General features: G+C 48.4%; 1 protein-coding gene and 1 non-coding gene across 5 annotated transcripts in view; both read left to right on the top strand.

Moving 5' to 3' along the window:
* The first annotated feature begins 5424 nt into the window (after positions 1–5424).
* IARS1 (isoleucyl-tRNA synthetase 1) overlaps positions 5425–13052 on the top strand; it is an 89171-nt gene continuing 81543 nt past the window's right edge. Inside the window, exons 1-5 of one of the 4 annotated variants that reach the window (XM_042026759.1) lie at positions 5425–5520; positions 7190–7279; positions 9553–9672; positions 10189–10345; positions 10812–10931. In XM_042026759.1, the coding sequence (XP_041882693.1) occupies positions 9554–9672; positions 10189–10345; positions 10812–10931 (396 nt within the window). In that variant the 5' untranslated portion in view covers positions 5425–5520; positions 7190–7279; position 9553. The other 3 variants (XM_042026761.1, XM_042026762.1, XM_042026760.1) reach the window with 3 other exon arrangements.
* Positions 7800–7933, top strand: LOC121663929. Its single transcript, XR_006015817.1, has one exon. It is a non-coding gene; the product is annotated as a small nucleolar RNA SNORA84 (small nucleolar RNA).

The raw sequence follows: 13052 nt of genomic DNA, 5'->3' as shown, positions 1-13052 counted from the left end.
ATTAATTTAACATGTTAGTACAGCTCTAGATTCATTAATAAAATACAAACTTGCTGATGACCAAACCGGTGCAAACTTAGGTTTCATTTACCCATGTGAGAGGTTTATTTCTCCCTGTACCTCTCTCCTGGAACAACTTCCCATGGAGTAAAATTCCCAGAGTAAGCATGGCTCTAACACAGACTTGCACCAAACAAACTGAAGTTATACATATAGACCACTTGGCTGTTTCCAAAGAAAATAAACATGATGTTGGTCTTAATGTCTTCAGCAGCATTGTTTCTTAAAAAAGGTGAAGAAAATGGTGTCTTTGGACGTTTCCTTTCATAGGATTGCCACTGAGGTACTACAAATTTCAAGTATTTTGTCTTATAATACTGTTTCCTTTGTAAGGATAACAGTTAACTCCTGTCTCTGTGTCTGTGATTGCAAGAAGCATCCCACAGAATCCCAGAATGGTTTGGGTTGGAAGGGTCCTTAAAGATCATCCAGTTCCAACCCCCTGCCATGGGCAGGGACACCTTTATCTGCAGATCAGCATCACACCTTCCATTTGTCCTTGTGGCACACAGTCTGATTTCACCATGTCTGTAAGGGGGGGAAAGCACAAGGTATGTGACAGGGAACTGAGGGAGCAGGAGGCACCATGAGAAATGATCCAGAGATGGCCCTGCATCTCCTGTTTCAGACCTGTTAAAACAATGTCCCTCTCTTCTGCCCTGGCAATAAGTTCCAGGAATGTGTTACCTGTTGTATTTTTAACCATTTGTGGCTGGAATTGATGCCTCCTTGTTCCCTGTTCAGGGATTTGGTGAGTTTAATGTTGATCAGATCTGCTCCCTCCAGGGAGCCCTCCAGGTTACTTAACCAAACTTCATCCTAACTGGCTCTGGCAAAGTTGGTTCAGCTGGTGGCCCTTTAAATATCTTTCTAGACATTTCTCCCTCTGCTGTAGTTGGTAAAATAGAAATAAACCTAATGGAATAAACCTGCTGTCAGGAGCACGGGGCAGCCATGGAAGCTGTTCCCAGAGAAGTGGCACGGGGGCGGGGGCAAAGGGCCCCCGGCATTCCCCAGCGAGGGAGGGTCAATAAAGAGCCGCAGGGCCGATCAATGGCTTTGGTGTTTCCCTTCCCCGCTGCGCCCGCACCGAGCCAAGCCGGGGGTCCCGGGTAGGGCTCCCACCCCGGCCCCCGTGGAGCTGGGGGTTTCGAGCTGTTGTTGCTCTCCGGCTTCTTCCCACCCCCAAATCCCTGTTCCTGCCGCAGGACACCGTGTCCGTGTGTCAAGGGCCGCTTCCTTGGCTGCCCTCCGCTCGCAGCGATAATTAAACGACTTTGCCGTCGTAAACCAGAATCGGGGCGAGTGCCAGGGAGGCGTGAAACTTTTCCGCCGTGACTTCGGCCGTCGCCACCCCCCTGCCCGGTCACTCCCCGTCCCCTCCCTCCCTCCTTGCCTCTCCAGTGCCCCCGACGGCGGCTCTGGCTGTCCCTGCGGTCCCCCCTGCCCCCCCCCGCCCCAAAAAAAACCCCCGCGATCCGCTTTGATCTCGCCTTCTGAAAAGTTCACTTTATTTACAAGGGGGGCGCCGGGGGTTCCCCCCTGTTTACACACACACATTTGTAAAATTAGCCAACCCCCCTGACAAAAACGCAAAGGAATGGCTGAGAAATAAATAAACCTCTCCCACCCTCCGAGGTGGAAAGGTTCCAAGCCAGCGGGGTTCTCCCGCCTGCCCGGCCCGGGGCTCAGGCTATCCTGCTGCAGAACTCGTCGAAGTCCCTCTCCATGAAGAGCTCGCTCTCGATCACATCGTCCTCCGAGGGGAAGTACTGCTGGCTCTCCTCCTGCGGGGAACCCGCGGCCGCACCGCCCCCGGCCCCGGACCGGGCAGGCGGGGAGCGGGCGGCGGGTCCGGGCTCCCCCGCGCACTCCATCAGCGCCCCGCGGGCGTTCTCCAGCACTCCCAGGTACGAGTCCATGTCCAGCGGGTCCATCTCGCAGTCCGACCCGCCGCTCTCAGTGCCCACCGAGTCCGAGCGCAGGTGCATGAGCTGGTACTTCTCCCGCATCAGGAACTGGTTGGTGTTGCGGGGCGCCCGCATGCCCGGCGCCCGCCGGCCCAGCACGTTGACGGGCCGCAGGGAGAGCAGCACCCGCGGCCGCGCCGGGCGGTGGCAGCGGCGGAAGGCGCGGCAGTGCTGCTGCTGCAGCTGCTGGTGCTGGTAGTGCTGGAAGTGGCTGTGCGTGCGGCTACCCAGCAGCTTCCGCGCCCCGCCGGGGACCCTCCCGCGCCGCCCGGGCGGCCAGCGGGACCGGCTGCCGCCCCGCCGGGGCTCGCCGCCCTTCAGCGGCGTCGGGGAGGCGCCCCCCGGCACCCCCTCGCCGCGGGCGGGCTCCCAGGGCGGGCACACGATGAACTCCGCGCGTCGCAGCATCGCGGCCCCCCGACCTCTCACATGCTCCGAGCCGCCGGGACGCCCCCGCCGCGCTGCTCCTGCGCCGTCGCCTCTCCGGCGCGTCCTCCGCTTTTCTCCGGGCTGAGCGGCCGCTTCCCAAGAGCCCTACGGGGGCCTCTGCGGGCGCCTCTACCTTTTCACGATCCGCTCTGTTTTTTTCTTGAGCGGAGCCCGTTGGCAGCGCATAGCCTGGCTGAACGGCTGCGGGCTGCGGGGCAGCTTGACGGGTTCCAAGCCGCCGCCTCGGAGATGGTCTCGCCTACTCCCCGGCCGGGCGCTGCCGGGCTGTCAGCGCTGCGCCGGGCACGGCGGGCCGGGGCAGGGCCCGGGAGCGGAGCGAGCGAGGGGAGGGGAGGGGGCCGAGGCTCAAGGACCGCACAGGGAGCGCGCGCACCGCCCGCCGCCCCGCGCCCACTGCCGGCGCGCTCCCGCGCAACCCGTACTTATCACCTCTGGCGCAGTCCAACTGCCGCCGCGCCGCGGGGGGGTGCCGGGGGAACACAGCCGCTCCTCAGCCGGCCTGTCCCCGCCAAACTTCGCCCTCCGCGCCCGGAGAGCGCGGGCGCTCCGCGTCACCGCAGCCGCGCGCTCGTATCTCCGTGTTATCCCGAGTTCTCCCGGGATCTTTCCCCCCTTGGGCGCGCTTTGGCTTGGCTCAGAGCTGCGGGCGCATTTTGTTCATCCCCTATTCAGAAAGGCCATTTACGCTCAATTCCCCGCGCAAGCACCGTTGCCCGCCCGCCCCTTGCGGCGGCGCCGCCACGCAAACCGCGTACGGGCCCGTCCAGGACAGCGGCGCTACGCAAACCGCTACGCAAACCGCTACGCAAACCGCTTAGGCCGCCCCTGAGGGGCGCTGGGGGGGGGGCGGGGGGCGAAATGGCCGCGGGGGCAGCGGGGAGGGAGAAGGGGCGGCTCGGAGCCGTCACCAGGCGCTGGAGAAGCCGCGGCGCTCAGTGCTAGTGCCCACGGCCGCCCTTCCCCTGTAGCTCCAGGCTGCGGCCGGCGCCAGCGCCGGGGAGCGGTGACCTTCCCCCGGGTCCCACAAAATGGTGCCCACGCCTTCCCCCTCAGCCGCCTCACGCCAGGAGAATCCCCTCCTGAGGCTTCACGGTGATTTTTTTTTTCTTCCCTTTAACCTCTCCAGCTGAATCGGTGCTTTTTCATCAGTATAGAGTGAAAAATTAGAGCAGAGACATTCATTCTTGTAGTTTGGGGAATGCCGCAGTTACTTGTGCTGGGCCTTCATTCATTTACTACACATTTCCCCTGATTTTCCAATTTGCTCTGGGTTTTTTTTTTTCGCCCCGTATGTAACTTATCTGACAGGGACTTCCCTGTTCACCCCTTCCACATGGCCAATTTGTTAATGAAAAACAAGCTCAGTGTTGCCCAAATGCTAAGTAAAGGCTGTGCATGAACAAGGACAGCAGTTCCCAATGCAGGTAACATTTTATTACAATTTAACAGTGAAGGACAAAGAAGTACAAAATATACAGGGAGAGACAAGGTAAAAATGCGGATTTGGGCTACCTACAGAGTCAACATTGCCAACAACAAATTGCCAACATGCTTTAGAGCATGTATTTCTAAGCAGTCTTTGTTTGAGTTCCATTCAGGAATTATATGGTATTCCATTTAAAGTCAACTGGCCTTATCACCCGTGTGTTTTACAAACTAAAGGCCAAGATGGAAGGAGCTGGCACTGGAGCAAGCAGCAGCTGTCCAAAGTTGTCTAAAACCTGCAGTCTCTGAGATCTGAGGGAACGTGAGAGCAGAGGGAGGTTGCAGCGCTTTCAGAGTTCATGAGGATGTTTATAAAGAAATGCCACATCGTGTGGTAGGATCCACGTCCTGAGTTGTCACAGGCTTTTTCATAGATGTATTAGGCAGCAGTATGGCTTGAATAAACTTCTGCCACTCCAAACTTTCCTCCTGGATACAGAACATCCCAGAAGCTCTGTGTTTGTACAAGAGACTCTGCCCTGGCAACCACATGCATCCAGTCTCTTCTGTCCTGCTGGTCAGCCCAGTTTAGTTTGGCCTCAGTTCCCATACTCTCTTCTGTTTTTCTGGGCTTGGTGCAGATTGAGTCTGCATTTTTTTAGCTGTTCTAGAAGGATGTAGGAAATTTTGTGTAGAAAGCAGTCTTGTGCTACTTTGAGCAGGTGAGAATTCCAGATAACGTGCTTCCCTTCGCATCTGGATTATCTCTAATCCACACACTGACACTGCCCTGCACAGACCAGTGAGTTCATCCCTGCAAATCAAAATCTAAAGCTTTCATTGAAAACTCTAATTGATACCTGCATCTGTATTAGTAAGCAAGTTTTTAGAGCAATTTGAAATCAGTACCTGCAGGCAGCTGAACAGTTTGTGCCATTATTGACCTGACCCTCATTCTCCACGATCTGTTCTGGTTGGGGTTCAGGTGTGCAAGCTGGGAAGAGCATCCACCTCCCTCACTCACCTCCCCATCTCACTTCTATTTTTCCCTGTTGAGAGCCTTTTCACATCTGTTTTCAGCACTGGAAAAGTGGAGGAAACGTTATTTAATGTATCATGAAATGTTTTGTAGTTTCTCAGTCGCTGCCAGCCAGCGATAATACCTTTTTCAAACCCTTAAGTTTCCTTCGACAGGTGGGAACCCATCCAGAAGTTGGTTTTTTAATTTTTTTTTTTTTTAGTTGGGGCACAGCAGCAGAGGAGGGACTTCTGTTATAGTTACAGCCTTAAGAATTACTAACTTGAATTACTTTGTAGTTACACTCTTAAGAATTGCTATCTTGAGATATTTAAGAGTACTTACAGCCCCGGCCCCGCCCCGGCCCCGCCCCGGCCCTGCCCAATCAGGAGCCGCGGGGCGGGCACGCGGGAACAGTTTCCCGAGCTGCCTCGCGCCGCCGTGACGCGCCGCGCCGGGACATGTCACGCCCAATGGGCGGCCGCCTTACAAAGCTCCTTTGTGCGGCCGGAGAGAGCCGCGCGCTGATTGGCTTTGGCGCCGCCGGTGTTTCCGGCCATGCTGCGCAGGGCGCGATTGCATCATGGCGGGACCGAGGTGAGCGGGGAGCACCGCCCGGGCCGGACCCTCAGCCCCCTCACGGCCCGGCCGGGCTCAGGGCGGGCGGCTCCGAGACGCGAGGGCGGCGCGGCTCCAGCAGCGTGTAAGGGCGCTTGGCGCGGGAGCCGGTGCCGGGCGGCACCTTTAGGGTGTCCCATGAAAGCGGCGGCTCGTGGGCCGGCAGGTGCCTGTGCTGTCACTGCGGTAACAGGGGCTGGCCGGGCTGGCAGCTCCCGTGTGGGGTTTAACATTATCGGCGACTTTTCAGAGCTCGTGTTTTGTGTGTACCACGTCACGTTCATGTGTGTTTTACTGCTTGGGTGCTGCACAGATTCTTTCCTTTCTCTGTAATTTTGAGGTTACTTCTAGCAGATACTTACTAAAGGTTAACCAGGTGCCGTATTGTAAGGCTTAATATTTAGTAAGTCTTGATTTCATTAGTTATCTTTACAAAAAACTTAAGGTCCCTTACGTGTAATATGTCTAAAGCATTCCCTTCAGCATCCTTTTAATGGAGGGGGTTTGATGAATGCACCCTTTTTATTGCTGCAGCTGCGATGACTTTGATATCTCCAGCAAACGTTGGCTCCCACACCACGGGAGCCTTTTGGAAACTGCAGGAAGCGTTTTTATTGGGTTTGGTGGTGATATGCTTAGAAAGCAGCTGTCAGGTAATAGAATTTAGTTGTCACATAAAAGCAGTGTTCAGTAACTCAGCTGTCACTGGTTTCTGAGGTTTTCTTAAAAATACATAGTTCAAAGTTATTTCAAGGTAACCTAGATTGCTTTTCCTTCACAATGATATGTTACATTTTTAATCAAGGTAGTATGATGACGACAGAAATTTCTTAAACCATCACAAGATACAAAAACTGTAAAACTGGGTTCCTGCATAGCATGAAACATCTGTGTCTAAATACAGCATTAAATGAGCAGTATGCTTGTTGCTTTAGCAATGTCTTAATTGGCTTTTCAGTATTACAGGAAACCCTCCTTGCAGGAGGACAGCTGGGATGGTGTTGAAATTTTATTCCCTGTATGAGACATTAGTACAAGATTTTCAGAAGCAACATTTGTTCTGTAGTTTAGCATTCTGTTCCCATCCATCCTTCCTTTTGTTTCAGTGGTTGTTTCGGTCCCTTGTAGAAATGGAGAATTTTGATGATCAGGTGAACAGTTTAAATTTGTTACCCCAGAACAGTACCTAAAAAGGCAGAAATGGGGTGCCAGGTGTATATGGAAAACAGAGCATTAAGTTTGGAGAAGGCAGCTGTAGATGGAGAAAGGAGGTTCCTTGTCTTTGAAGGGAGCTTTGGTCTCTTCTACAGAATAATTTGTGGGAGAAGGTGACTGGAACAAGAGTAAGAGACTCTTCATAAACCCCTGGAAATCAGAAGAGCTTTTGTACACCTTTAGTTCAGCCTGTGTCTTTATACTTACAGGTTCTCAGTCAACAAAATGATTAATATCTTGAAACCCACTTTGTTTTAATCGTATATCTGATGTACATAAAGTACAACTCTATTTCTCAAATATGGGTTCACTTCATTCATAGTGGTATTTTAATTGAATTTTTATTGATTTTTAAGGATAAATCTTAATATTTAAAAAAGCACACTTGAACTTGCTTTTATGGTTTTAATGCATGTTTTTTTTTTTTTTGTAGATAAGAAGGCCAGTCTAAGTCTCAGACTGCTGTTGTACAATCTTCAAACTTTCACATCTTTCCTAATGAATGTTGTTATCCTCTAGAAAAGTGAGTGTACTTAATAAAAACTTGCTGAAGGGTACATTGTCTTAAACTTTATCACTTTTTGTCAGCAGAAAATGAATGGAGAACCCTCCTTGTGTTTACTGAGTTCTGTAAATGTGTTGTCTGAAAATGTGGTTTTATTAGATATGTATAATAATTTCTGTAACATGATTTGTGATGTTTTTGCTCAGTCACTGTTCAAAGTAATGAGTTGTCCTTGATTATTCTCTGAAATACCTAGATTGCTTATAATGAGCTTTTTTTGTGCTGCAGAGATATTCATACCTCTGTCTATAAATTGATTGCTAGATCCTGGCTTTTTTGCTCAGCTGAGGTTGAGCCATGGTGAGATTTTCAATGTGCTTTTGTCTTTTAAGTCAGTCTGTTTAAAATTCTGGTTTGTAACTTGGAAAAAAACCCCAACTGGTAGCGATGGTTGCATATTAATTCTCAACAGTATTTTTTTCCCCCTGCTTTTGATGCAATAAACTTCTAATGTTGCTGAGAGCATGTATGGATTTGTGCCCTGTGGTTACTGGACACTGCTTTGCCCATGCAGTGCTGCAGTTGGGAGAATGGGCCCACAGTGACTCTGTGATTTACGCAGGGAGTCTGTGATCCGTGAGCAGCCTCCACAGCCCGGTCACAGGCACAGCCCAAACCCCCAGCCCGCTGCTGATTTGTTCAGTTACACAGCCCTGACAGCTGGGCCAGTCTCCAAACCCTTTGCAGTTATCACTAATTTGGGAGGGCTGAGCTTGAGCTGAGTAGAACATGCAGATCCTTATTCCTCAGGTCAGCTGGCTTGTGGGAAATAAAAGCTTTAAGGCTGAATTCTTTTATCATTTCCATTGTCTCTGTGATCAAATCACTGAGGAATGACACAGCCTAATCAGTGCTTTGAGGCAGACTGGTGAGAACTCTCCTACAAGCTGTGTATAGACTAACTCACTGTGCTAAGGCTGGTTATTACCCTTCTAAGAAATGCGTTCACGCCGTGTCCATGTGTTCCTTGTCAGCCCCTGATGTCCCCTCCAAATGCTGTGTTGGCTGTGCACCAGGTTGTGGGTTTCTCAATTATAATAATACGATAATGATAAATGATAATTTGGGCTTACTAGTGGAGAGAATGGTTTGTCATGAATACAGAAAGTATGAGCGGTGGAATTGGCCTGTAGCACATTTTTTCATATGGGTTCAAGCCTGGAGCTGGAAGTTTCTGTGGTGGTCTGGGTTCCATTTAGGCAAATGTTTTGGGACTTCAGCTGTAACTGGAAGAATTGTCTTCATGCATTTGCCTTTGTTGCTGATTCATAGTTAGTATTTACAAACCTGAGTAAATCACAAGGCTCAGGTCTTGTGCCATAACTTGTAATTCTCTAATGCTGAGGGAAGCTCAAGGCTGTAGTAGCTACTTCCGGTGTAAGTGCTCAGGAGCAATAAAGGGAGAGGTGGGAGAACCCTTTTATTCTGTAGCATCATCTGTTACAACCTTCATAACCAGTTTTCTCCTGTTGGGGAGCTCCTGTCTTGAACACCCTTATTCCCCAGAGCTTTGCTTAGTTCTTGCCGTGGCATTTTGTTGAAATCTGACCCCTTTCTATCTTGTAGCAGGTCTGGAACCAGGCAACTCTGCTGTGTGCTCCTAATTATGTTGAGAATTCCTCTTCCCTGTGTTGCTTCTACAGCAATGAAGTAGCCTGTTGTGGCTTAGTTTTAATGTACTTCTAAAACACATATTCATCTTTGCAATGTTTTTCAACTGTGCTTTCTGCAGTCTGGCTGCTTTTAGGGGCATCTGAGAATGCTGGCATAGCCTGATGGAAAATGCTCTTTTAAACATCTGAACGGTGTGAATAAATGTACAGTGAAAAGAAGCCCCTTCTTCAGTAGTTTAAAGTGAAACTCTCTGGTACAAACTGGTGCTGAAGGGTCAGTTGGAACTTGGAAATTTTTCCTAAAGAAAAAAATCCCAAACCTGTAACCAAAAAATAATTTGCCCTTTGACTGTTTTCTCTAGGAAACAGAAATACACAAGGGAACAATCATAGTAGAAGAATGGAGAATCCTTTTCCTGTTCCAAAACTCAGTCAAAATTAAGTTTTTTTTTAGAATAGAGTGCTTGCTTCCATGCCTGCAATGAATCAGGCTCTTTGGAAAACCAAGCTCTGGATTGGTGATATGGATTTGTAAGATATAAATTGTATTTGTGGAGTTACCTTTTTCTCACTTCTGTTCAATATGTTTTTTTCTCTTCTCTATCCTTGTTGGGAAAGAATGGTTCAACAAGTTCCAGAAAACATAAATTTTCCAAATGAGGAAGAGAAGATACTGACGCTCTGGAAAAATCTTAATTGTTTCAAAGAATGCCTGAAGCAATCAAAGAACAGACCTAGGTAAGAATCTGTTGAAAGCTGCAGCAACTGTGCATGGCAGTGCAGGGTTGGCTTAGCTGTAATTACTCTTTGTTTTTCCTTGGTTCTGTAAACAGCAGCTGCTGCCTTTGCCAACAGCAGGCCTGGCTCATGCTGCTGTCCCTTTATATTTCACTTTGTGAAGAATCAGCAGTGTTCAAACAGTAGCAGTGAACCTGTAATTTCCTGCCTGGTGTGTTTGTAAGTGAAATGGGGAGGTAAGCAAAGAACTCCTCCCATTGTGGCAGCTGTGGAGCACCGTGCTGGGATGTTCCCATGGGAATCCTGGTAGAACTGGCAGTGGTAGGAACTGAACAAGTTGGAATGTTCCCTTTAGTCCCACTGCCAGCGTGGCACCTGTGCTGACTGATGGTGGAAAAGGAAGGAATGGATATTCTCCTAGTAAAACATAAGTAGTATAAGGATACAGGTAGAGTCACCCTGTCTGAAGCCCTGCTACTCAGTTTTTGCTTTAATGAGGAATGTTTTATGTTGTAGGTTTAACTTCTATGATGGCCCCCCGTTTGCCACTGGGCTCCCCCACTATGGCCATATTCTTGCAGGAACCATCAAAGACATAGTAACCAGATTTGCTCATCAGAGTGGTTTTCATGTTGACAGAAGGTTTGGCTGGGATTGCCACGGCTTACCTGTGGTATGTGTCATGAATTTACCTACAGATACTTCTGTTGGTTCCTCTTTCGCTGTTGTTCCCTGCTTATCACTCATGTTTCAGTTGCTTTTTTACCTGGTATTGTTGCTAAAAGAGAAATGAAAGTTCCTTGTCCAGTGTGTTGCTCTGGCTTTTGTGTGTGGGGAGTTCAGGAGCTTCCCGCTGGTCACCTGCACTCTGTTCATTGCTATGAAGCTGTATTTATTTGGTACCTATTGCAGAAACTGGTGTTTTGTTTATTTTTCTAGTGATACTGAAGGAACAGTCACGCCAGGGTGACCCTTTGAAATCCCTGCCTAGTTCAGGTGCAGCTCTTGTGAAATCTCGAAAGGTTAAAGGAGGCCCCTGAGCCTCATTAGAATGCATAGGACATAAATAAACTCTGCAGGGAAATCCTGAAAGCTTTTGATAACAGGATGTTTTGTTTGGTTGTTTTCCATGCTCCCAGGAATATGAGATTGACAAGACTTTAGGCATTAAAGGGCCAGAGGATGTGGCAAAGATGGGGATTGAAGCTTACAACAAAGAGTGCAGAGGGATTGTGATGAGATACGCCAAGGAGTGGGAGGTAAGTGAAGGCTCAGTCCATGTTCTGCTGAGCATTTCTAAATGTATTTGTGCAGAAGTGTTTCAGGTAGGGTGAACTTCATCCTTTTGTCTGATTATGTGCATAAATCTCATGTCTTTAAGCTACTGTGTTTCTCCCCTATGATCCTGAAAGGGGGAAAAAAAGAGCACCATTGTGGCTCAGAACAGACTGCTGGTGCTGTCAAGAGGAGGTTACTTGCAGGTTACCTGGAGCTCAGAGTGTCTAATAAGATACACTGAACAAATAATAGATATGTTGAGCATTGTCTCTTTCTTTGTGTCTTCTCTTGTATAGAAAAATGAAAGATCTGTCTTTGGTTTTCAAATGGAGCCATTAAAGAAAATTAACATTAACCTCACTGCTTTTCTGCTTCTTCTTCCCCCAGTCTTTTCATTGCCAGAGTGCAGGGTAGTAGCTTGTATTTTTGGAAGAACAGAAATTCTCACATCTGGTTTTGTCACAGGTGGTGTGTGTAAACTCTGTCTTCCCAGAGAATACTGGTGTCAGCTTTGCATCCCAGGAACAGAGGGAGAGTGTTGGTGTGTGCGAGTTGGAAGAATGGTAGTTCTATAAAATGATTTCCAATAAAGCTTTATCTTAACCATCTTTTTTTTTCCTAGACAGAACAGTCTTAATTATTTTAAGTTTTCCTCATGCAAAAGCTGTTCTACTTCATCACACTCCTCTGCATGTTCTCTAGTCCTGCTGCATTTCTTTTCATGGAAATAGCAATTTCTTATTTGAGCATCACTTGCCTCTTGCCCTTGGGAGAATTCTGAAGTTATGGCCAGTGTCTGAAGAACCCAGAGCTGCCTTGGGTAGAGTAGCTGTGGCCTAAACCTCAGTGAGTGGCTGGATGAAAAGCAGACAGTTTGTTTTTTTTCAAATGTACACTCATTCATCTACACTCTGAAATGTTGTATTTCAAACCCATCATCAATAATTCTTTGTTGCTTTTAGAAATAAAAATAGCAAGATTCATTCTGATTTGTTGTGGTGGTTTAACCTCAGCTGGCAGCCAAGTACCAATGAGTGGAGATAGAACAGTTTAATTGAAACAAAATAAAGTATTGTAATGATGTATTGATAATAATGCTAGTAAAAGAGGAGAGAGAGGGAGGAGTAAAAGCCAGGAAAACCAAGTGATGCCCAGTCCAGTTGCTGAGTGATTCCCGGCCTGTCTCTGCACAGTGATTCCCAGCTCCTGGCCAAGTCCCCTCAGTTTCTCTGCTGGGCACGCTGTTCTGTGCTATGGAATGTCCCTTTGGCCAGTTGGGATCAGCTGTCCTGGCTGTTCTCCCACCCAGCTCCTTGTGCAGCTCCCTGCTGGCACAGCCGGGGAAACTGAGAACTCCTTGCTTAGGGTAAGCACTGTGCAGCAGCACCTAAGCCAGCAGTGGGTTAACAACACGATTCCTGTACTAAATCCAGAGCGCAGCACCTTACCAGCTATGAGGAAGAAAATTAACTCTATCCCAGCCAAACCTAGAACATGTGTTGCATTTTCCATACCTTTTAACTTGCTGTGCTTCAGGAACTGGTGTTTTTGCAGTGCTGGTTAATCCAAGCACTTGATCTTTTGGGTGGTGAATGGATTTTGTATTTTGTTTTGTTTGTAAACTTGTGCATGCTTGTGTGTATTTTAGTTGATAAATAAAAATAATGAAATTTGTTAAAATATCTTTTGACTTGTAATAAATTCAAGTATTTTGGAATAGGGCTAGGAGAGGAATTACCAGCATTCCTGTTAGATAGAGTGTTTATTTTCTGCCTGGAGTGGTTAGCAAATATTTGAGACTTAAGAAAAAATAAAAAAGGTTCCTTGGCTGTGTGAGATCTTACAAAACCGAGACCAAACATAATGCTCCAATCTTGTGGATCCTTGTGCTAATCAGTCCTAGGCTATGGATCTTATTAGTGGAATGTCAGCGTGGCTTAAAGGTCAGGATGAAAACTGATACGTGTCAGGAGCTCAGGTCTTGTATGAAAGTGTAGAGGTGAGAGAATGAATGTGCTTTGTGTTCACTTTGCTGGTTTGACATTCAGTGAGGGCTGTGTCTCACAGTGTCAGGACAGGTGTCGCTGGCTTGGCTGTCTGCA

The sequence above is a fragment of the Corvus kubaryi genome, unplaced genomic scaffold (assembly GCF_017639235.1).
Source record: "Corvus kubaryi isolate FWS band 111438036 unplaced genomic scaffold, C.kubaryi_AGA036_p1.0 37285, whole genome shotgun sequence".
Taxonomy (NCBI): Eukaryota; Metazoa; Chordata; class Aves; order Passeriformes; family Corvidae; genus Corvus; species Corvus kubaryi.
This window is presented reverse-complemented; position numbering and strand designations above follow the sequence as displayed.